The following is a 25,792-nucleotide window of genomic DNA, read 5'->3' on the forward strand; positions in this document are numbered from 1 at the left end:
GATTAGAACATAAATTCAATATCAGGGAACCCGTTATGTAGTAGATAGCTATTTTTAAGGTTGGTAAATATACACTCCTGGAAATTGAAATAAGAACACCGTGAATTCATTGTCCCAGGAAGGGGAAACTTTATTGACACATTCCTGGGGTCAGATACATCACATGATCACACTGACAGAACCACAGGTACATAGACACAGGCAACAGAGCATGCACAATGTCGGCACTAGTACAGTGTATATCCACCTTTCGCAGCAATGCAGGCTGCTACTCTCCCATGGAGACGATCGTAGAGATGCTGGATGTAGTCCTGTGGAACGGCTTGCCATGCCATTTCCACCTGGCGCCTCAGTTGGACCAGCGTTCGTGCTGGACGTGCAGACCGCGTGAGACGACGCTTCATCCAGTCCCAAACATGCTCAAGGGGGGACAGATCCGGAGATCTTGCTGGCCAGGGTAGTTGACTTACACCTTCTAGAGCACGTTGGGTGGCACGGGATACATGCGGACGTGCATTGTCCTGTTGGAACAGCAAGTTCCCTTGCCGGTCTAGGAATGGTAGAACGATGGGTTCGATGACGGTTTGGATGTACCGTGCACTATTCAGTGTCCCCTCGACGATCAACAGTGGTGTACGGCCAGTGTAGGAGATCGCTCCCCACAACATGATGCCGGGTGTTGGCCCTGTGTGCCTCGGTCGTATGCAGTCCTGATTGTGGCGCTCACCTGCACGGCGCCAAACACGCATACGACCATCATTGGCACCAAGGCAGAAGCGACTCTCATCGCTGAAGACGACACGTCTCCATTCGTCCCTCCATTCACGCCTGTCGCGACACCACTGGAGGCGGGCTGCACGATGTTGGGGCGTGAGCGGAAGACGGCCTAACGGTGTGCGGGACCGTAGCCCAGCTTCATGGAGACGGTTGCGAATGGTCCACGTCGATACCCCAGGAGCAACAGTGTCCCTAATTTGCTGGGAAGTGGCGGTGCGGTCCCCTACGGCACTGCGTAGGATCCTACGGTCTTGGCGTGCATCCGTGCGTCGCTGCGGTCCGGTCCCAGGTCGACGGGCACGTGCACCTTCCGCCGACCACTGGCGACAACATCGATGTACTGTGGAGACCTCACGCCCCACGTGTTGAGCAATTCGGCGGTACGTCCACCCGGCCTCCCGCATGCCCACTATACGCCCTCGCTCAAAGTCCGTCAACTGCACATACGGTTCACGTCCACGCTGTCGCGGCATGCTACCAGTGTTAAAGACTGCGATGGAGCTCCGTATGCCACGGCAAACTGGCTGACACTGACGGCGGCGGTGCAAAAATGCTGCGCAGCTAGCGCCATTCGACGGCCAAGACCGCGGTTCCTGGTGTGTCCGCTGTGCCGTGCGTGTGATCATTGCTTGTACAGCCCTCTCGCAGTGTCCGGAGCAAGTATGGTGGGTCTGACACACCGGTGTCAATGTGTTCTTTTTTCCATTTCCAGGAGTGTATATTACCTCCATATGATGCATTCGAAGTCACAACAGGTAGTGAGATCGGATCAATAATTGTTGAGGGTTAACTTCATAGAGCCTTTGACAATAATTACGTCCTTTGTAATCATTGAAGATACCGGCAATATGAGACTGATACAAGAACAGCGAAAAATCAAATTTTGATTCTACGTATTAGTAGTCGGTTTTTTATATTGGGTACTCAGTCGAGAACTCGGCGAAGACGCGTTGACAGAGGAGCTACTGGCTAACAGACTTCTGTGGAAGACGCTCCTTCACGCAGCCACATCGGTGTTCCTCGAACTGGATGAGAATTTTTCGGTATGTCATACTGAGTTTGTGATATAGAATGCTCACTTTTGCAATACATTTTCTGTCACAGAGCTCCTCACGGGTTCGCTATAGAAATCACATTTAGTTAACTGATTAATCAAATTAATACTGCGTGGTGCTTCTTCGAAGAAGCTAATACTGACGACCGTTAGACGGTCGCCACACACCACCAATCACTTATTTCTACCTATTAGCAAATTCTAATTAAAATAAAAATACCGATGGGCAAATGCGGCAGACGGTCATCATCTATGTTTCACAAAAACGGTTTTGATTCATCGATCACTTCCATTCGGTCCCTGACAAGTAAACAGTTATATTGTAGTAAACGAAGCCAAAGATAATATTAACAGGCAATACTGCGGTATTCTATATCGACCACAAAGCTTTGTAATATGTGTAATGACGGAATAATTATCTTTTCTCATTTTAAATTCTCTCTTTATCTTCCCAACAATAACGAACACAATAACATGTTCATTACGTCAATAACTGCAGAAGAACAGAAAGGGAGAAGAACAAAAAGCAGCTCATCACTAGAGAGTTAATATTAACAGAAGAGTTAATGTAATGAAAAATGATAAGGTGTCAACTGTACTCAATAGGCTCGTACTCACGGACGATATCACCCTTTTTTTGCGAAGACTTCGAATATGGCATTTTTATGGAACGTAAGTGATGGTCATTTGGGCACATTTACATGTTAATATTATTTCCTTCATTTCTTAATTTTAATTATATTTGACCGAAACGTACAAAAGAAACATATTGGTGGCGTGTAGCGTTCGTGATACACAACCAATTTTTATTACGTTACTTTGCTTATTAATCACATCAATGCTGTACTTTGCAATATTTTATTAAATTTCACTTATGCGTTTTAATACTTCCCGGGTTAGCGTTTTATGATGGTGGTTCGAATTTCTTGGCTGTAGCTAGTTCTCAGCCGCGTGTTTCGCAAATAATGTAGCAGCTCCGACCAACACGAAAGTAAGAATATACACGAGAAATGAAAAACTGCTCAGCTGAAATGGGAAGCTCACTTCTTGCAAGCAGATGTCACAAAAGCCTGCGTCTTGGTATTAAAATGCAGGGGCATGCTGGAATATAAAGACTCCGAAATTCCTGCAGAAAACTCTTACAGATTTTAAAATAAAACAAACGTGTTAACATTATCTTCTTTTTCATGTCTACATGCTTATTTCTCCATATAGTTGCCCTATTGCCGAACATATTTCTCCCAACGAGAGACCAGATTGTTGACAACGTCACTGTCTTTGCTGACGGAGCGGCGAACTAGCCTCAGCTTGTACCGCTTCATCACTATCAAATCACTATGAAGTCCGGGAGTGTGTTGTTTATATTTTTGAAACGGATGAAAATTGGATGGGACCAAGCCGGGACTGCACGGAGAATGCTTGATGACAGTGAACCAACGTTGCGAATAGCTGAAGATGTCGCAGCGCGCGTGTGTGGTCTGGCATTGTCGTGCTACAGGAGAAGGTGCTCCACGTACGGACGAACTCTTCAAATTTGAAACACGGCTACAGCACGCTGTTTCTCACTCACCTACGTAGTTACATTACATATCGCCATGCTGCGCGCTATAATTCGGGACCCAATAGCGGCAGAAAGCAATGTAATTATGTAGACATGTCGAATGACGACGTAGAATGTTAGTAATGTACGCTTGATTTAAAAGGTCTTAAGAGTTTCCACACACAAAAATTCGGAGTCATTGCTTTTCTGCGTTCTTTCGTAGATACGAATACGAAAGTGCAATATAGAAATTCGATGATACGCTGTTATTGAGACAGTTTTCAGAAACCTTTCACCATACCTCATAATTTCAATATAACGTGTAAGCTGCTTCTGTACTTCAGCTTTAGTACACGCTGAGCGTGAATCGCACCATTAGGCCAGTCTTAGAAATTCATCTCTGTTGCTGTTGCTCCACCATGAAAACACAGAGACGTTGGCAGAAACACATATGCAGCACAATGCATCCTTTCCCGGTCGGTATTTGAGCAGTTCTTTTATTTGTTTTGTGGACATTAGGTCGTTTTGCAAGGGATATTTCTCAGCCTAACGTTTCGGCTTCCAATGCTGGAGACATCATCAGGGGCTATAAAAACTCAGAACGCAGAATCTCGAACAATGTTAGCAGGCCGAACTTTTGGTACGTTTCAAGGAAACGATCGACTCGTGGCGTAATCAGACAGCTGCCTGAGTAAGCGGAGGTGCGCCGACCCCTGCTGTGGAGGTTTGTGTAATACAAAGCCCCTCAATTTGACTAGTTTCAGACTTCTGTTAATGTTTTTTTGTGTTTTTTGAGTATTCTCTTTGTACATCCTACATTGCAGTGATTCGATGTCGGCAAAACAGTGGTATTGGAGAAACGAATTTGTCTGTTTCCCCTAGTCATCGTGCATGTTCTGCTACTGAAATATTTCCCTTTTGCTTGGACGAAAATTTCTCTCTTGCTCCTGAAGGCTGGAATGAATAATTCTCTTTGTAGCTCGTATCTGCAGTGGATCGCATGTGCAAGGGACATACGGACCGACGCCCGCCTTTTGGCACAGCCGGGGTAAATAAAATCCATTGGACGTGCATCAAGTATACGTAGGAACTACAAAAAGAAGCATTAACACGACGCAATAAGCAACAGAAGATTAAATGTCGTCGGGCAACACGGATAAATCACACTAGCAGATCATACACAGTTACCAGGCAGCCTCCAAATTCGTTTCCCTGATACCATTGCTTTATTAGGATCGAACAATTGTCATGCTGGTTGTACAGATAGGTAATAGAAATTCAAGAAACGTGAAAACAACTTTAACAGAAAAGACGAAAGATGGAATATAATCCATTATGGAGTCGAGGTAGCAGTTGTCGTTATACTGGTTATCACTGTTAGAAAGACAGAATACCATCACAAATATGTCTATTTTGTCATTTTAGTCCGTTTAATTTCATGACATAGATTTTACAACCTGATGATGGGAGCATTGTCTCTTGAAACGCGTTGTTAAAATATAACAGTGATAACCACGAAAGATTGAAATTAGACAAGCTGTGGCTGGGCTTTAGTAATGCATAAAGCTCTATGGCAGAAGCCTGCGCGTCTCATCAATCTTAGGCAGCGACCTGATGAGGTCATGAAGCGACTACCGTGTGGATACTTACAAACATATAGGATTGCTAAGCTGGCTGGAAATAGTAACTGCGTTCTGATGATGTCTCCAGCTTCGGAACACGAAACCTTGGACACCTAGGACCACGGCCTAAAATCCATAACATGAATATCACCAAGACCATGAGCAGCACAATAACTCCATTGCCTGGTTTTCTCTTCATAACCCAACCGCCCACAGTCAATTAAACGTCTGTTGGTGGCTGCTTCTGGGCTAGGCCCTACCCCAATTGTGGGCATCAGCGACACCTGCTACGGAGCCTGGTCACACCGAATTGCGAACTGATTGGATTTGTGAGAAAGGGTGGAGGGAAGGACACGAGGAAAGCGCTTGGCGCTGCTGCTGACCTGCAGGGTGCCGAGCATCTTGCAGACGACGGGCTCGCGGCCGAGCGGCCAGTACTTGGTGAGGATCTCCATGAGCGTGAGCGGCATGGTGACGAGGCAGAGCAGCAGGTCGGAGACGGCCAGGTTGACGATGAAGAGGTTGCGCGCGGTGCGCATGGCGCGCTTGCGCACCACGGCGCAGACGACGAGCGAGTTGCCGGCGGCGCCCAGCACGATGAGCAGCGAGTAGCAGCCGACGAGCCAGCAGAAGGCGGCGCCCTCCACGTTGCGGTTGCGGCTGTACTGCACGTACAGCAGGCCCGGGTTGCCCTCCACGCCGTCGAGCGCCGGCCGCTGCCCGCTGCCCAGTCCCGCCTCCGTCCAGTTGCCGTCGGCGTCAGCAGCCGAGGCCGCAGCCGTCACCGCCGCCGTCGTCCAGTTGGACAGCGCCAGCGACAGCGTGGTCGCCTCCGACTCACCCTCCATCCTGCCTACCTGCGACAGCAAAACAAGCGCCCGCAGTTGGTAGAGCCTCTCCTGTTAAGGATATCAACGATGGCGCTACTATTTTGTAGTTTACTATAGACCGCTGTAAGTGCGTGCCAGAAACGCGTGGTGTTCACTCGGCTGCGGTGTCTGTGTGTGTGTGTGTGTGTGTGTGTGTGTGTGTGTGTGTCAGAGAGAGAGAGAGAGAGAGAGAATAAATTTCACACGGCTTAGCGAAAATTGCCGAAGATGACCTACTTCGCCTCGTTTAACGTCACACCCGCATGCCTGGTGTGCGCAGCCACGTAATCAACTAATCAAGCTAATCCACATATTTCACAAAGTCTGTGCAGCCTCTATGATCAGCTGTAGGCTTCGAACAGCGTTGTGACGTAACTACAACAAAGTTATCAGCTGCGTGGAAAAGCCCACGCAGATTTTCGTTCGCACTCGACCAGTGATCGTCCGCTTGAAAGCGAGTGAGTCTGTACAACATGGGTAACGAACGATATTCGTTGTATGTTCCATACATCGTTTGAACGATTCCTTTATCTAAATGTTGTGGAATAAGTCAGTTTATAGAATGGGGGCTTACAGTCATAACGACGTTTGTAGGAAATGCAACTTTAAAAAAAATGGTTCAAATGGCTGTAAGCATTATGGGACTTTACAACTGAGGTCATAAATCAGTCCCATAGACTTCGAATTACTTAAACCTAACTAACCTAAGGACCACACACATCCATGCCAAAGGCAGGATTCGAACCTGCGACAGTAGCAGCCTCGCCGTTCCGGACTGAAGCGCCTAGAACCACTCGGCCACAGCGGACAGCACGTGTTTTGAGATGAAGTCAAAACAAATATTGCAAAATAGAAACACCATCACCGCTAGGACCAAATTCATATTGCTCATTATTATGATACCTCACGGTTGACACGGCGGCTAAGCAGATATGTCAAAATGGTCAATTTTGTAGATACATCGTTGTGACCCTATGTTCCCACATGACTTGTGTTAACAGTAATGAACGCATTATTTTTTAATTCTACTCGTGCACTTACCCTTAAAAACTAGTTTGCTTCTTTTAATTACGTTTTACAGGCCAACCGTTTTTAAATAGAAATCCTCAATTGAATATGAGCTATTCAGGCGAAATAATTTTTGTTTGGATTTGGAATGTGCTGTGCTGCTTGTCAAGACATTTTATGTTATCAGCAAAATTTAAAATTTAGTTATCTGCACATTAAACTCTCTTTGATTCACTGACACAACGTTGTTTCTGCTTCTAGTCTCGTAGATATGAACATCACTATACTTCCCAAATTCTGAACGGATTATTTATGAAGAATTCCATACACGGTATTATCTACACGACATTTTTTGAATAACATAACAGCCTATCAACGCAAATAGGCCTATTTGTTAATTTAATTAGCGGATTCAACCATTTTGATCATAATATGCTTGATTTAAAGAGAGAAAACGTTCACATTAAAAAGATAAAAGGTAATGGTATGCTACCAACCATTAGAAGTAGTTCCGTAATAAATGTAATATGCAACGTTAGAAAGAGAAAATGTGCACATTTATTAAAAAATACAATTAATGGTACGCTATCAACTATTACAAGTAGTATCGTAATGTATGCAGTCGGGAACGTTAGCGAAGATACCTGTCTTCATGAACTTAACAAATGAAATACATTGTTATAAATGGCATCGTTACATTGAGTATAATCGTGATTCAATGGTAAAGACTCATGACCCGTAATTTTGGGTCGTCTGTGGCGCACGGTGCTTACACTATGGTGCAACCATCTTCGGGCAGCGGCATCAGGAGGCCATGCCCTTAGCGGTTTACACTATAGTCGTAAGCACAGTACATCAGCTACAACCCATCATTATAGGATATGAGTGTTTGCTATTTTATCATGATTTCTCTCGATGTGCCGTTTATGACTGTATATTTTATTTGTGTACTCTGTCAACTTGTCGAAAACAGGCATCCTTGCTGAGCTTCTAGACTATGTGTATTACGATACTGCACGTAATAGTTGAAGGCCTACCGTCTCGTAAATTTTTTTCATACGTGTGCACATTTTCAATCTGAAGATGATAATGACGGTAAACAGGAAACTGAATAAACACATATTTGCGATCGGAGACTGTTACATTTACAGGAATCACAACACTGACTCTCTATCACCCACATAGTGACTACGTCACCCCTGATCTATGTCTGAAGCTATTTTACATTAATAATAAAACTGTAAGACTGTCGCGTCTATCTGTCGGCCTCTCTCTTTGAACACGTTAATCTCCGAAACTACTAGAAGAATGTACATGTGTTTTCCACAGATAACTTGAGCATAGCTTGTGGCAACGTGTAACCTATATTTCATCCAAATCTGATGACGATGATAGAAGACATCGTAATTTAACACACAACACTGAATCTCTATCACCCACATAGTGACTACGTCACCCCTGATCTATGTCTGAAGCTATTTTACACTAATAATAAAACTGTAAAACTGTCACGTCTATCTGTCGGCCTCTCTCTTTGAACACGTTAATCTCCGAAACTACTAGAAGAATGTACATGTGTTTTCCACAGGTAACTTGAGCATAGCTTGTGGCAACGTGTGACCTATATTTCATCCAAATCTGATGACGGTGATAGAAGACATCGTAATTTAAATTTTTCTGTAAAACTGCAGCGTCTGTCAGTTTACCTCTTTGAACAAGCTATTCTATAAACTACTACACGAATTTTCATGGGGGTTTTCAGAGGTAGCTTGAGCAACGAATAGGCTTTATTTTATCAAAACTGGATAAATAAAAATTACTAATTTCGTTTTATGTATTAAAAAATTAATGATACTGCTACGCTTTTTTCGATAATTTTCGTTTGTACTGGACTGCATGGTGAGCCGGCCGGGGTGGCCGAGTGGTTCTAGGCGCTACAGTCTGGGACCGCGTGACCGCTCCAGTCGCAGGTTCGAATCCTGCCTCGGGTATGGATGTGTGTGATGTCCTTAGGTTAGTTAGGTTTAAATAGTTCTAAGTTCTAGGGGACTGATGACCTCAGAAGTTAAGTCCCATAGTGCTCAGAGCCATTTGAACCATTTGAACCGCTTGGTGAAGAAAAACGAATTTATTGACTAAGTGATCCAATAGTCTTCCGTTTTTACAGGGTGGAGTACAGAACCTAAAAAAGCGACAGTAGACATATGGCCTACTTAAAACTGCGTTGCGAAGCACAGGCGTACAGCTAGGTAGTGAACATACAATGAAGCGCCAAAGAAAATTGTATAGGCACACGTATTCAAATACAGAGGTATGTAAACAGGCACAATATGGCGCTGCGATCGGTAACGCCTATATAACCCAAAAAATGTCTGGCGCAGTTTTTAGATCGGTTACTGCTGCTACAATCGCAGGTTATCAAGATTTAAGTGAATTTGTTTTGAGTTTGTACGTAGTGTTATAATCGACGCGTGAGTGATTGGACACAAAAACTTCGAGATAGCGATGAAGTGGGGATTTTCCCGTACGACCATTTCAAGAGTGTACCGTGAAAATCAAGAATCCGGTGCAACATTAAATCTCCGACATCGGTGCGGCCGCAAAAGTATCCCGCAGGACGGGACCAACGACGACTGAAGACAATCATTAAAGGTTACCAAAGTGCAACCCTTCCGCAAATTGTTGCGTATTTCAGTGCTGAGTCGTCAGAAAGTGTCAGTGTGCGAACTATTCAACGAAACATAATCGAGATGGAATTTCGGAACCAAAGGCCCACTCATGTACCCTTCATTACTGCACGACACATAACTTTACACCTCGCCTGGGCCCAGAAACATCGACGTTGAACTGTTGGTGACTGGAAACATGTTGCCTGGTCGGAGAGTCTCGTTTCAAATTGTATCGTGCGGATGGACATGTACGGGTATGGAGACAACCCCATGAATCTGTGGACCCTGTATGTCAGCAGGGAACGGTGCAAGCTGCTGAAGGCACTGGTGTGGAGCGTGTGTAGTTCGAGTAATATGGAACCCCTAATACGTGTAGGTACGGCTCTGACAAGTGACACGTACGTAAGTATCCTGTCTGGTCACCTGCATGCGTTCATGTCCATTGTGCATTCCGAAGGACTTGGGCAATTCCAGCAGGACAATGCGACACCCCAAAGTTCCAGAGTGGCCCCAGGAAGATTCTTCTGAGTATTAACAGTTCCACTGCTCACCAAACTCCCCAGACAAGAATATTATTGAGCACATCTGGGATACCTTGTAACGTGCTGTTCAGAAGAGATTTCTACCGTTCGTATTCTTACGAATTTATGGACAGTCCTGCAGGATTCATGATGTCACTTCCCTCCAGCACTGCTTCAGACATTAGTCGAGTACCTGCCATGTCGTGGAGCGGCATTTTTGCGTGCTCATGGGGACGCTATGCGATATTACGAAGGTGTAACAGTTTCTTTGGCTCTTTAGTGTATATGTAGAAATGGTGCAGTTAAGGTGTGTAGCTCCTTGAACGCCACATATTATTCTTACTGCCCATTTTCGTGCAATCGATACTTCCTCTCTAAATGATGAGCTATCCCAAAAAAATTACTCCGTAAGACAGGGGGTTAGATCGTTGGCTTCCATGACTTGCAATTATACGAAGATTCAAAGCAGCTGGATTCAATTGTTTGAGAAGCCCATTAATATTCATCTACCACTTCAAGTTTTCATCAACATGCAACATGAATCTAGAGTGTTCTGCAATACGGGAACGATTGCTATTTACCGGGCTGCGCCCGCGGATGTAGGCTCTAGTTTACTCTCGTGGTGCTAAGCAGGACAACAGCATCGCATGGACTGTGTAAGTGTTGAGTTCGCCGCGGCATTCGTGTACCTAATGTATTCAAGACGTACAACGCAATGTTATACGTGAGCTGGAGGACGCCGGAGCAGCTGAGGTGTAATTGTGCGACCAGATTACTCATGTGCACTAACTGTGTAAAGAGTCTCCTGGCTGACACTGGTGGACGGCCGGCAAGAATGTTATGATGAAATACGACTTCATTTCCTACTCACTGAGGCAGGGAAACGAGATGTCTCTGTGCTGTGTAATAGGGCACGAGGAAATTCATGCCGGCCGCGGTGGTCTAGCGGTTCTGGCGCTGCAGTCCGGAACCGCGGCACTGCTACGGTCGCAGGTTCGACTCCTGCCTCGGGTATGGGTGTGTGTGATGTCCTTAGATTAGTTAGGTTTAAGTAGTTCTAAGTCCTAGGGGACTTATGACCTACGATGTTGAGTCCCATAGTGCTCAGAGCCATTTGAACCATTTTTTTGAGGAAATTCATGGTAGTAAAACCGATTTTTATGACTATATTAAAAATACAGTGTTCCAAAGTGCTGCACCCTTGCATGCAACTACAATGCTTTTGAGACACAGGCTGGTATGTCTGTGGTATTTTGGTGATGTGGGGTTGGGTTGGGGGTTGTGCAAACTCGGGTCTCAGAATTACAATTACTTTATTTAGCGTCAAACGTTTCACCTAATGAAACATAAACCTTTTAAAATAAATATTATAACTAAAAAGAACATGGAATAAACCAACCAAGCACAAAACATACTTTTCACAACAGAACGAGGTCAAATGTGAAACAAATCCTCCCTAGCCATACAATGGGCTATCCAACAACATACACTTAAAAATATCGAACACACTGCCACAGTCAGACATAATAACAATAAACTAACAATGCCAATGAATACTTAACTTATTCTAGCTCAGTAACATATCCTCTAACTTCACCTAGTTTCATTATTACTACCGGCGTCAGTAAATTATTCACCAGCTACCATGCTACCCACTCTTTCGAATAACATCTTATACAACACACATATGACATTACATGTATGGTAACTGATTCGAATAAGGCAATAGAAAACAAATCCCAAGACTAATTTTCACGTTGTAGCGGAGTGTGCGTTGATATGAAACTTCCTGGCAGATTAAAACTGTGTGCCAGGCCGAGACTCGAACTCGGGGATTTGGTCTTTCGCTGGCAAGTGCTCTACCAACTAAGCTATCCAAGCAGGGTGTAGCTCAGTTGGTAGAGCACTGGCCCGCGAAAGGCAAAGGTCCCGAGTTCGAGTCTCGGTCCGGCACACCAGGAAGTTTCAGAAATCAAATTCTTTATGCAGAGGTGTATGGCAACTGACTCGAATAAGTCAACAGAAAACAAATCCTTAACGCACAGGAGAGTAATACAGGATCAATCACAAGAATACAATTTCACAATGAATTCTTAAAATCAGCCAATAAAGAACTGATTCACGCTTGCCAGGACATCGGTTTAATTTGCTTATCACGCCCGTGTGCTGCCACAATATGCCTGCTTTCTATCACAGCACACAATCCCGCATGCCCCGTGTTTTACAAATACAAAATATCCGTTACTCACAACTTGCTAACTTCCGTTTACGATGTTGTAGTACAATTGTATATACGTTCACACATAACACGATGCACCGCTTCAGTTACAAAGCCACCAGCCTACATTCATCAGTTTCGAAAGTACCCAGATAGCGCTCCTTCGCCTCCTCGGGAAAAGCTGTGGGTCCGGTCGGGTAATGACAGCACTGCTCGACCAGGTTGCTGTTCAAGCAGCGGCCCAGTCCTTGCTAACCATACACTTATCTGGCAATTGATCCGCAAACACCAGTTCTTGAGACCTTCCCTCTTCGCTCCGACCGTCTGCTATGCGTCAATCCAGCAACTAACTCGCCACCTAACCTTCGAGATCGTATATTGTGCAGCCTCAGACTTGTTTCGCTGCCCATCTGCGACTAAAGCCCGAGCCGCAAGCCACGGCCGCCACCACATCACCCCACGTCTAGTGCTGACTGCCAGCGACACACCTCCGGCACCGACCCCCTCCACGACGCTGGCTTTTGGTAGATCTTGCTAGTTCAAAGCACTGCAGCTGACTGCCACCATAGTCTCCGCAGCTTTCCCCGTGCCGGTGATCGTGTCCATCACATGATCCACACAGTCCACCAGGAGTGCGACACGACAATTGAAGCGAACATCTGGAAGTGGGGATGGCGGCCGTGCGTTTGACAGGATGTAATCGTAGTTGAGGGAAAAACAGTATCCAATAGGGGAAACAAACAACATGTCAGTGGCGTTCCTCCTTCCGGCCGCTCAGGCATGAGATGCATGGACCCTCCCCCGGCGAGGGAAACCACCAGTCGGCAGTTATTGTGTTTTCAGGAAGCGAGCGCCATAAAACTTCAATCGGCGATTGTGTTTCCTGTAGACTTAGTGTGTGTTGTCCTTGGCGTCAGTTAGTTTGAGTTAGATTAGGTAGTGCGTAAGCTTGGGACCGATGGCCTCAGCGGTTTGGTCCCATAAGGGTTTACCACAAATTTCCAAATTTTGTAGATTTAGTAAAAAAGAGGAAGGTGAACAAGCAGCAATGTAGGTAATGTAGAGTTCACTGTTGGGTTTAATTTCGAACGTAGAAGTCTTAATGGCATTTAAATAACTACCTCCTACTAACCCTTTTTCTGGATTGTTGGGTTTAATTTCGAACGTAGACGTCTTTATGGCTGTTAAATAACTACCACCTACTATCACATTTTCTGGATTGATGTTATTACCATTACTGCTAGGTGTCAGTGCACAGTGACTTCAGAGCTTGGTGCCTCGCTACTGATTTGACTATGTAGGTGGAGTTCTAACACAATTACTATACCGTGCAGTATCTCTGAATGATACCGATAATGTAGCACTTCCAGTTATCACTCCACCCAAGGGTAGCTCCGTCTCTCCGCTTTTGCCGTATGAAATCTTATAAAGAAATGGCCATGGAAGGAAGTGGTTAGCCACTAAAACAATGTAGCTGAGACTAATGATGTGGGCATTTTCTGCTAACGTCTGAAGTCCTCTGCCTACTGACAACACATGAATACATCGCCACGCGGGGTAGCGGCGCTGTCTGAGCCGCCTTGTCGCGGTCCGTGGTCCGTGCGGCTGCCCCCGTCGGAGGTTCGAGTCCTCCCTCGGGCCTGGGTGTGTGTATTGTCGATACCGTAAGTTAGTTGAAGTTAGATTAAGTAGTGTTTAGGCTTAGGGACCGATGACCTAAGTAGTTTGGCCCCCGTAAGACCTGACCACAAATTTCCAAATTTCCATGAATACATCTATTTGTTAAATACTTTCCCATGCATGGCTTAACGAGATGACCGTCAGTCATGCTTGAAGTCAAAGATCTTTAATGAAACACTGTGTAGTAGATATTATCACATTAGCCAGAATCTAATAGGAAATAATCTATAACATGATCCGGAATTTTACTTACATTTGTGGCAATGAAACTAACAAAAGATATAGACTGCTCTACGTTAGCGGTTTTTTTGCTGTCCTACTAGAACAGTAAGTGAGATCGCTGTCAAACTTGAATGCGTGCTCAGTTGTATGTTGTAGTCTTAACAACGTATTTTGAGACATATCTTCATTACGCGACCAGTAGGCCATTAGAATGAGCAGAAACTTAGCAAACACGAACAATCACGCAAAAGTGATTACAGCATCAGAATCACTTATCCATTTCGATGAAGCAGCATCTTGTCCCAAGAACGTGGACTACTGTAGTTCTAGATAGATTCGCATGCTGTACATTCTCACTCAGTACAAATCATTTTTTGTGATACGTGTTTCAGTTATATAATCTCATTTAGTCTGACGTTCGTTGAAAACTTGCGACAGCTTTATTAAAAAGACTAACCAGGGAATTTTTTATACGGGAGAAATTCAGAAAAAGGAACACAATCTCAAATTTTTCGCAGCTAAGACACGCCGCAAGTATTTTAAAAAAATTTTGATAACTTCACCGAGGGGCTGGAGAAATTTACACCCTTGGCGAAGCTGTATCAGACGGCGTATATGCAACACATTGAGTACATATCCTTGGTTCACGGCACATCATATCACTGCACAACACGATCATAGTTTTTAAAGGCAATTTCAGTTTTCACTGACAGTTTCTCTGACATAATTGTTGACAGTTAGCAATCACTCGAATTTATAACTCACTCAATAACCATAATAATTATCAGCGGTGGCAAACAGCATATATTTTTGTGCTGGTTCCAGAGTTAAACAGTAACGTGGAATCCAGCTGATGTTTTCAACTTTGCAAAGATGAAATATGAAGAACATGGCTTGCAGTCGAAATCGCTTACTTCTCCTACCTACATATTATTAGTTAAATTTTCGGAAATGCTTTCAAATGGTGTCGACATGTTATTAGAAAACATGGAAACGTTAGAAGAAGCAGGAAATAACTCAGATGATCTATGAACTTGGGTGCGAACGATGACTGTTGGTTTAGTTAAAACCCAGAAAAAAATAAGTACCTTCTAAGCCCAAAGAAAAAATGTGCATTAAGAGCTTTCAGTGACGAAGAAAAGGTTGTAAATTTTTGGGTAGCAGATGAAGAAGAAAATGTTTAAACTGAAGTAGTCGCAAAGCTGGTTTCGTTTCGTAAAATCTAAACATAAACTGCGTAAATGGAAGAAAGAGTTACACAGATTACGAAATATGCCTCAAAATGAAACTCACAGATGTGCGAAAGAAAAACTGCTCGCGAGAGTCCTTGCAGTGCTATCTAAGAACTCTGATGCTCCCAATTTTACGTCTGTATCTACATATACATAATTACTCTGCAATTTACAAGTAAGTGCCTGGCAGAGGGTTTATAGAACAACCTTCAACTCACTCCTGTACCGTTCCACTCTTGGACAATGCGTGGGACAAACGAACACTCACTCTCTGAGGAGGGAGTTGGTGGTTGAAATTGCGTGCGAAGATCCTGTCGCAACGAAAAAAGCTTTGTTTGAATCATTGCCATCCCTATTCACGCATCATATCCGTGGAGTTCTCTCCCCTATTCCGTAGTAGTACAAAACGAATTTCTCGTCTTTGAACTTTTCTCGATGTCCTCCGTCGATCCTATATGATGCGGATCACATACCACACAGCAGTACTCCAAAAGAAGACCCACAAGCGTAGAGTAAACAGTCTATTTGGTAGACCAGTTACATATTCTAAGTGTTCTGGCAAATACGTCGTAGTCTTTGGTTTGTTTTACCTACAAAGTTATGTACATGATCGTTCCAACTCAAGCTATTCGTAGCTGCAATTCCTAGCTATTAAGCTAAATATACTGCCTTTAAATTTGTTTGATTTATCGTGTAACTGAAATTTTGTGGCTTACTTTTGGTACTCATTTGGATGACTTCATACTTTTCATTGTTTAGAGTCATTTTTCACTTTTCGTACCATATAGATATCTTGTCTAAATGTTTTTGCCATTTGTTCTGTTCAACTTCATAAAACGGTAAACGACAGCATCATCTGCTAACAATCTACGAGTGCTACTGCGATTGCCTCCTACATCGTTTATGTAGAGTAGGAAGAATTAGAGGCCTATAGTAGTTCCTTGGGGAACGCCAGATATTACTTTTGTTTTTCTAGATGACTTGCCGTTAATCACTACAAACTGTAACCTTCACGACAGGAAATTACATATCTCCTCGAACTACTGAGACGAGAGTCCATAGGCATGCGATTTGATTAGAAGTCGCTTGTGAGATACTGTGTCAAAAGTCTTCTGAAAATCTAAAAACGTGGAATCAATCAGACACCCCTGTCAACATCACTAATTACTTCGTGAGAATAAAGACCTAGTTGTGTTTCACAGGAACGATATTTTCTGTATCCGTTTTAACTGTTTGTCAACAAGTCGTTTTCTTCGATGTAACTCACTCTGTTCGTACACAGTATATGTTCCAATATCATATTGCAGATCGATTTTAGCACAAAATATCTGTAAATTAGCAGGTTACTCCTATTTCCTTTCTTAAGTGACCTGTACTACTTTCTAGTTCTTAGGTGGGCATCTTTTGATGAACGAGCGATTGTATGTGAGCACTAAGTGTGAAGGTATTGTATCAGCATAATCTGACAGGAACGTTACTAGTACGCAATCTCGACCAGAGGCCTTGCCTTTATTAGGTGACTTAAGCTGCTTCGCCAAACTGAGAACATTTACGAATAAGTATTTAAGTTGGCAGTTGTTATTGATTTAAATACTACAATATTTACTTCTCCTTCTTTGGTGCTGGAATTCCAAAAAATCGTGTTTATTAACTCCTCTTTAGTGGCACTGTCGTCAGTAATGTCGTCATTATTATAGCACACAGAAGATATTGATTGTTCCTTTCCGCTTTTGTACTTTAAATACGACAAGAATCTCTTCGGATTTTCTGCCAGATGTTGAGACTGAGTTTCGTTATGGATAGTATTAAAAGCATCGTGCACTGAAGATCACACTACATTTGAGCTTTTGTAAAACTTCGCCAATGTTGAGCGTTTCGCATTCTTTTAAATTTTGCATGCTTATTTCTTTGTTTCGGCAACAGCGTTCTGATTTATTTTGTATGTGTCTCTCATTAACAGTCGATACTATTTCTTTGAATTTATACCAAACCTGGTTTACGCTTACATATTCCGATTGGAGAGGGTGAGGGCTGTGTCTTAGGAAGGCCACAAGCGAATTTTTATCTGCTTTTTAAAATAGATATGATTTGCGTTTTTCTTTTTGGTTGGTTTGGGTGTTACAGTATTCAGTCTCGCTACATCATCCTCGCCATTAATAGTTGTACTCGCTATTTCGTCAGAATAATTTGTTGCTAAGAGGTCGCTTTGAACTGCTCAGAAACTGTATCATCAGAGTCGGTAGTGGGGGGGGGGGGGGGAGGGTGATCTGCAAAAGGAGGAACCAATTATTAATCTGTTCTGTTGTCAAGTATAACTTCTAACTATACGAACTCACAGCATCTATCTACTTTAATTTCGCTTTAAGGTAGCTTAGACCTGGTGAAACAAAGCTTCTTGTTTTCCCATAAAATGCTTTGTATAAAAGCAGTTAGATTTCGTGCAAGAACAGCATCAAACCGCACTTTATCATTTTGAGCGAAAAGAATACAGAGTCGTTTGTGTAGTCGATGAATGCTGTGGTACATTCATATAGAACTATTCCAGTTATACGTATCAGTGGATTACCATTCCTGCAGCTTCATATTTTTCTTCACCAGTATCACGGCAAATTAAAACAAAAATTAAAAAGAGAACAGCCCTTTACTTGCAAAAACCTTGTAGTTTATGTATGAAAGGTGGAGAAATCGGATAGAATAATTCTCAGCGTTGCATCCGAAAAGTTTCCTTACCATATAGAGAAAATAATTCATTGCTTTTGATGGAACGAATATAAGACACCTCTGTCTTTAGGAGGACAATAAGAAACTGTTAATATAATTCGGATTCAACCGGAACTAATAGTGTCATTCAGCCTCTCGACAAAAATAAAGAATAGAAAATCCAATAGTGTCAATCATTTTTCGGAAAATTTTCAGACAATACAATTTCCACATCTCTTAGACATTTCAGGTTTATCAGCGAAACAGTATTATTAAACTTCAGGAATTTCTGCATTGTTAGTTTGCGTCACCAATTTGGTCATGAATTTGATCAAGTATGTAGCACAGCATGCAAAAAAAAAAGAAAAAAAAAGGATGACCACGACCATTACATGTAAATAAAACTAGTTATTAACGTGAAGCGCCTGAAAGCATTATTTTTCTTTGATCTGGTGTACCTAGTGTAAGGAAAATGTTTGTTTTCGTCATCCAGTAGATGCCTCTTATTTTGTGACGGTTACAGGGAATAAAACAGAAACTGTTACATTGTTTGTAAAATATGCATTATTCAAGTTTTGTCATAAGAGCTGTGCCACAGGATTGTTATAAATACCCGGGTTCCCGGGTTCGATTCCCGGCGGGGTCAGGGATTTACTCGGCCTCGTGATGGCTGGGTGTTGTGTGCTGTCCTTAGGTTAGTTAGGTTTAAGTAGTTCTAAGTTCTAGGGGACTTATGACCACAGCCGTTGAGTCCCATAGTGCTCAGAGCCATTTTTTTGTTATAAAATACTTAATGTCAACAGATCAGAGTCCCGATTAACTACCGTAGTCTGTAATGTAACGTCATACACATCTCTGATTTTTTTCCCTCTACTATTGATTTATGTAACAATTACATCTGCAACTGCACTTATTCAAAGAATTAATGATCTGAGATATGTTTGGAACGGTTTACAAAGTGATTAAAATTCTCATGTGTGCACTTTGGAATTCGCGTTACTTGGAGTGATGTTCTCTTGCCAAGGTTGCGTCTGCTTATTCGTCGATTCCGTGGTACGCTGAAAGTGCTGTACAAATCGTCGTTATAAGCCATCCGTCGTGTGACAAAAATGAGTAGCTTAAACATTATTTAAAAATACAATCATTGCGTTTAGTAGCTAAAAGTTTGACAGTGCATATGTTTCGGTGTATTTTTCCTGCGTGAAATATCTCAAGATAGGTTCCGACACGTCGGATTGGACCATTCAGTTTTAAGAGTCGAACCCGTATCCAATTGTTACGCGACCAGTAGCTTCTCAGATCACTTCTAGGGTAAGCCTCAAGAGTCGAATGACACGCGGTTTCAACTTGAAAGTCTGAGTTCCCCCATAATCCCTGCTTAAATTATGCGGATACCGAATCTCTATAGAAGTAAATCAAAATAATTCTGTATTTCATTTGCTTCAATTTTCATGTGTTCTTTCAGAACTATTGCAGACCTCATAAATAATTCACATTTTATGAAATGATTGTACCACCAGTGAGCAAGCGGCGTTACTATATAAAAAAAAGAAATGTGTTACGAAAGCGTAAGTGCAATGTTCAGGAATATAGATTTGTGATTTTCAGTCCCGATCCAATATACACTTTTGACTTTTCACGTGCGAATAGCGTTAAATGTTTATTTTGATGAGATAGAGACATTTCATTTCTAGTAATGGCCGGTTGGGGACTGCAGTGACTGGCTTTTATCCGGTATTTTTAAACCAATATATTTCCAGTACTCTGTTTTTATCACTCAGAAATGGTATTTGTTTTTGTGCTCTGTTTTCGCGTTTGATATTCTGATTTCAACTTGGACGCATTCAAATGTATTTATATCAACTATGTTCGTGATTTTGTCTGTTGATATTTTTCCCATCCAAGTAATGTTGCTTTTTATCGGACTCCAGAGCTAAACTCAACTGTGTTAGCTTTATGAACAGCAGTTAAAAACAATGCTATAGCACTCAGGTGTGAAATACAAAACCATATAGAAACTATCAATGCTTTCCAGCTGGAAACGTGTGACAAAACTATTTCTGCACGTGCTGTTACAAACCAAGTTTCCAGAACCTGTATTTCATTGTACAGTATCAACTAAGCAGATGAAACACTTCAGAAAAGTGGGCTAGTATTAATGAGGTGATTGCTACAGTTCGCCTAACGCTCATGAAAACATCGATCGTACGCGGTCCAGGTAAAGCACAACAGAGAAATGCTGTGTGGGTTCTAGAAATTTCTTCTTGTAGTTCTGCCCAGGAGAGCTAGCAGCCTTTGTAGTGATGTCGACGTCAACAACACGCTGACCTCCTACACTCCTGACTATGCTCCTCCTCCTCCCCCTCCTCGGTATACTCTGGTAACCTTGTTCAGTTTGTAATCGCGCGTGAAACAACAGTGTTTCTTTGTATATTCTTCTGTAAGTGCCAGTATCTCACACTAGCAGCTACACCAACTTGCGGGGTGATTGTACTAACAGTTTCAAAACGCAGTAAGAAACTAACCACTCTCCAGAATAGCGTAAAATTTGAACGCAGTACTGTAGAAGAAGGGGAAATGTTACTAAGAAGGAGAAAATGTTAGGAAAGAAAACGGAAAATATCCCACTAGACGACGCTGTAAGTGTCGTAAACTAAATGGGTTCGGCTACAAATGACAGATGGATAGATGTACTAAGGTATGAGCTGCACATTAAACCAACTGTGCTGTCCAATCGCGTAAAAAGCAAGAATGACATAGGTTTTTTAAGTTTACTTAGACCAAAAACCGCATAAAAAGCAACAACAAAGCGGTTTTTAACTGTCATGAGACTGGCGCGTGGATTAATATCAGGTCATCTGGATGGCGAAGTTGTAGAGAAGTAAGAGCTGATAACTCTAGCATTCCCAAAATGCTTCTGCAACAGATTTTTCACTGGCTATCGAATGTGCAGAGGAACGCCATCTAGCATAAAAACATCCTATCCACGCATCTATCCTGTTAATGATCTGGAATGACGTTGGTGCGCAAAAGACGGTAATGGCGTTTGCCAAGGACGGTTCGGGTAAGAATACCCACAGAACCCCTCTCTTCGAAAAATATGGCTCAACTGGCTCTGAGCACTATGCGACTTAACTTCTGAGGTCATCAGTCGCCTAGAACTTAGAACTAATTAAACTAACCTAAGGACATCACACACATCCATGCCCGAGGCAGGATTCGAACCTGCGACCGTAGTGGTAGCGCGATTCCAGACTGTAGCGCCTAGAACCGCATGGCCACTGCGGCCGGCTCGAAAAATATGGTCCAAAGATAAACGATGCTGATAACCCACACCACACTGTTATATTTACAGAATAACGCAGCTCCGGTTGTTATGTTAGCGGATTTTCCATTGCCCATTCTACAGTTTTGTGTATTGACATGGCGTAGAGATGGAAATGTCCATACTCTGTCCACAGAATGTTCCACGGCTAGTCATTGTCCACTTCCACGGCAGCAAGAAATAGTGCAGCAAACATTTTTCTTACTAGCTGGTCAGCACTAAACTATTCCTGAACATGGGATAACTTTGTACGGTTGCAATGCAGGATGTTTAGTACAACTGTGTGGATGTGTTCACAGGCACAGCCAATGTTCGCTCACTTCCCAGTGCATTACATGTTTCCACACCATCACTTAACTCTTCCTACAGTAGTGTGAACACAGTTCCTGCTGACGTTGAATTAGTTGTTTTCTTCCCTCTTCCCCAGTGTACTTCAAGAGAACCTTCTTTTCAAATTTCGTAAAGTCGCCGATCTCGTTCGCGTACCAGAGATTTATCAGCTAGGTGCGATCCTGCATTGGAACAGTCGCGTCGTGCTTCTAGATCACTAGATGGCACTGCAAGCGGCAGAATATGGAAAATAAATGATGTGCGGTACAAGGCTATGTACCCCACGTAATTTATTTTGCATATTATGCCGCTTGCAGCGCCATCTAGTGATAAATTTTTGATTAATTATTTGTTTCGATAACGTTTCCCTTTCTGTAATGGTATTCCGAAAACTGAAGGGTTATATATGCGTTGCAAACCACGTTCCTTGGTAGCGGATGAACTGATTACTCTGTACCATCTGATTCAACATCAGAATCGTCGTCGACGTTCGTATCTCTTAAGATATGGACGGCACAGAAACACACAGTGCATACTCTGCATCAGTTCTGTGCTGTGCTTTATGATGTCGCAGTTCCCATCGAAGTGTCTGGCGATTTGTAGTTCGGGCCCCGTATCATAGATTTACACCTGCTCATAATGCAGCATTTTTAGATGCTTTCAATGTGACTGTATGTATGACATAATTGTCAGATCGTTTTCCCGTAAGTCGCCAGGTTTGGATGGTCTGCCAAGGTTTGGGCCTTTGTTGGTTGCTACTTTCTCACTACTTTTGAACGAAGTGTTCTGACGCAGGTTTGTGCCCGTCACATTTACAGATGAAAAATTGTGTTAGTTCCTGAAAGTTTTGGCCAGGCAGAAACATAAATTTCACATGAATACTTAATTAAATTGTGATTATAAGAGTGATACGAGGGCGGTGAATAGACCATCGAAGTAGCATTCCTGGCCGTACTGCTCCTGGTGCTCTGGCTTTTTTGTATTTTGACAAGGCGTTCGGTCTGGTCAGCCATGGCTTCCTGTTTCAGATACTGGAAGCCGTTGGGTTCACAATTAATGCACGCAGGGGCCTGTCTGATTTGTTAACGGGTATCCGAGCTTCAGTTGTTATCAATGGCCAACTGACATCCCCGATTACTATCCGTAGGGTTTTCCTCAGTTTCGTTGTTTGTTCTATCACTTGAGCCCCATTTTCGGAGTACTGTCGCTTAGTTACAGTGATTGGCACCTTGGGCGAGATGAACTCGGTGCGACCATGACTGTGTAGAAGATGTGTTGGAGTTATTCTGTTCTCCTGCTGAGATTCCATTGCTCTAGGGAACATTGGGTGCCTTTTGCCTTAGTATGTGGCGCCCGCATCAGTGAAGGCAAACGTTGTTTGGTGAAATTACGGAGTTTCGATAATCCTGTCATTTCGTGAGCGACGGTACTCCATAGACGTAAATCTTTGGTAGCTATAATTGACCGATCTCCACTCCTAATTGCTACACTTAATCGTAAATCGGTTACAGAGAAGGTACAAGAAGCAATCCTGGAATATGAATGGCGTTCCTTTACCCTGCTTCTGAAAGTTAAGATCGTGAATACCGATATCTTGTGCAGAGTTGTTACATCACTCAGATCTCTCCCCTTGCCGCGATCATGTCTATGAAACTGAAACAGCTGTATAGCCGCGTTTTATAGAAACATCACAATTTTCGTCTACAATACGAGATGTATGCGATAGTGTAGTGCCTATGTTGTTAAGAAGAACTATCCGATGATCTTCTAGAGATGCGTGCATGTCCGGACGAACAGGCACTGCGACGACTATGTATTCGCAGTTGAGAATACGAGCAGCTATCAGCTGTGTAAAGGAATGACGACAGTGAAAATCTGCGCCCGACCGGAACCCGAACGCAGAGTTCTCGCTTTTTGCAAGCGGTCGCAGTAACTGCTTTGACTGTATCTGCATGACTCAGGGCCAGACAAACTTCTGTATGTCGTCATTCCTGCATCGCAACCTGTATCCGTACACACGTTACCTAACTCCCGTACAGGGGAGGATATTTTCATTGACAGTCGCTGCCGGGTATCGGCAGATAAACACGATATTTCATTGCCTGTCTTGGCAAGAAGAACGATGCAAAATTCCTTCGGTCTTCTTGACAACACAGGCACCGCAATATCGTATCTATCAGCCAATATCCGGCAGCGACTTTCACTTAAAATGCCTTCCATGCTCGGGAATTATGTCCTGAATGTACGAGTATAGGTTGGGACGCAGGAACGACGACGTATAGAAGTTTGCGTCTAACCGTGAATCGTACTCGGACAACCATTGCAAGAATTGTTACGTCTACTTAAGTACAAATACTACCATTCAATATTCCTCGGAACAGTTTTTGCGGACCTGCCAGGTAGTTGGGGTGTGCCAGGTGCGCAGAGATGAGTGGCCATGCTGTCGTTTGCAGAACCGACAAAATAAAGTCACCATCAAAAGAAAAGGACGCTAGTATGCGACCGAGGAAGATGCAACAGTTTGTAAGTGGGCTATCTAGGTTTTTATGTTGGTAACGTCACGTAGCGCTCTGTATGAAAATCACTGGCTGTGCTGTGTGCAGTCTGTGGCTGGTTGGCATTGCTGGAAAATTCGCTATTGTAGTGTTGGGCAGTTGGATGTGAACAGCGCGAGGCGCTGTGCAGTTGGAGGTGAGCCGCCAGTAGTGGTGGATGTGGGGAGAGAGATGGCAGAGTTTTGAGAGCGGAAGATCTGGACGTGTGTCCGTCAGAAAAAGGAAATTTGTAAAGATAGATGTCATGATGAATATATATATATATATATATATATATATATATATATATATATATAATTCTACTGTACGTGTGCATGTCACTGAACTCCTCCTAAACGGTTGGACCGATTTGAATGAATTTTTTTGTATGCATTTTGGTGGCGCCCTGGATAGTTTAGATTCACAAATCAGCCCGGCAGATGGCGCTGCAGTCGGTATCTGGGTTATTTATCTACGTTGCAACTAAACGGCTGGATCGACTTGAATGAATTTTAGTGTATGCATTCAATTGGGGCCTGGAAAATTTACATTCTTAAATCAGCACGGTAGGTGGCATTGAATTTTTATGTGCAATATTGAGCGTATTATATTCAGATAGAAGTTACGTGAATAGGGTTTCCTTTATTTTTCGACATTTAGAGTGTATTATATTATGTGTGTTTCGTTAATTTAACATTTTAATTTTTTTGTACGGTGTCTTTTGATATTTCAGGTGTCGCATTTCAGTGAATATTAAGTGTATTATATTCACATATAAGTTACGTACATAAAACAATGCCACGTCTTCTTGGACGCGGAGGAAATATTGGTCGACGGACTCGGAATTCACAATTAGTCCAGAAACGTCGGTTAAATAGATCGGCAGAAGATCAATTGACGGACAATGAAAATTTAATAAACCAGGCTGCACTCAGACGTGCTAATGAAAGTCAAGAGCAACGCAACGAACGCCTTCGAGCTAACGCATTGAGGCAAAGACTGGCCCGTCAACGAGTCACCGACACATTCAGAACACGTGAACAGCAGCGTTTGCAGGTGTATCGCGCATTGACACGTGCTTCACTTCTTCGCCTTGCTTTTGAATATGAGTCGGACATCGACTATTCGTCACATTCACAAATTGTAATCGGTGCTATGAACAAACAATGCCAACACTGCCATGCACTCAAATACAAAGGTGAATCGGCCGGTTTCTGCAGCGCGTCTGGAAAAGTTGTATTGCCACCACTGAATACGCCGCCAGAACCATTGAAAACACTATTGGCTGGAGCTCAATCTCAATCTAAATATTTTCGCGTAACATACGCAAATTCAATTCGTGCTTTCAAATGACATTATTTGGGGCAACAAAAATCGTTCAGAATGAGGATGGTCGCAATTTTCAATCAACGTTTAAGATTCAGGGCCAAGTGTATCATCAAATTGGTTCTTAAATGCCGATGCCTGATACCGATTCAAAATTTCTACAAA

General features: G+C 43.0%; 1 protein-coding gene and 1 long non-coding RNA gene across 2 annotated transcripts in view; both read right to left on the reverse strand.

Moving 5' to 3' along the window:
* The window catches only part of LOC126101469 (neuropeptide F receptor-like), a gene marked incomplete at its 5' end in the record, with an annotated part of 406,925 nt that extends 401,228 nt beyond the window's left edge, over positions 1–5,697 (reverse strand). The window contains one exon of the mRNA XM_049912119.1: positions 5,377–5,697. Within this exon, the coding sequence (XP_049768076.1) occupies positions 5,377–5,697 (321 nt within the window). The remainder of the gene's footprint in view (positions 1–5,376) is intronic.
* A 1-nt stretch (position 5,698) lies between these two features.
* LOC126101144 (uncharacterized) overlaps positions 5,699–25,792 on the reverse strand; it is a 493,850-nt gene continuing 473,756 nt past the window's right edge. The window contains exon 3 of the long non-coding RNA XR_007522276.1: positions 5,699–5,850. This is a non-coding gene — a long non-coding RNA (uncharacterized LOC126101144). The remainder of the gene's footprint in view (positions 5,851–25,792) is intronic.

The sequence above is a fragment of the Schistocerca cancellata genome, chromosome 9 (genome assembly GCF_023864275.1).
Source record: "Schistocerca cancellata isolate TAMUIC-IGC-003103 chromosome 9, iqSchCanc2.1, whole genome shotgun sequence".
Classification (NCBI taxonomy): Eukaryota; Metazoa; Arthropoda; class Insecta; order Orthoptera; family Acrididae; genus Schistocerca; species Schistocerca cancellata.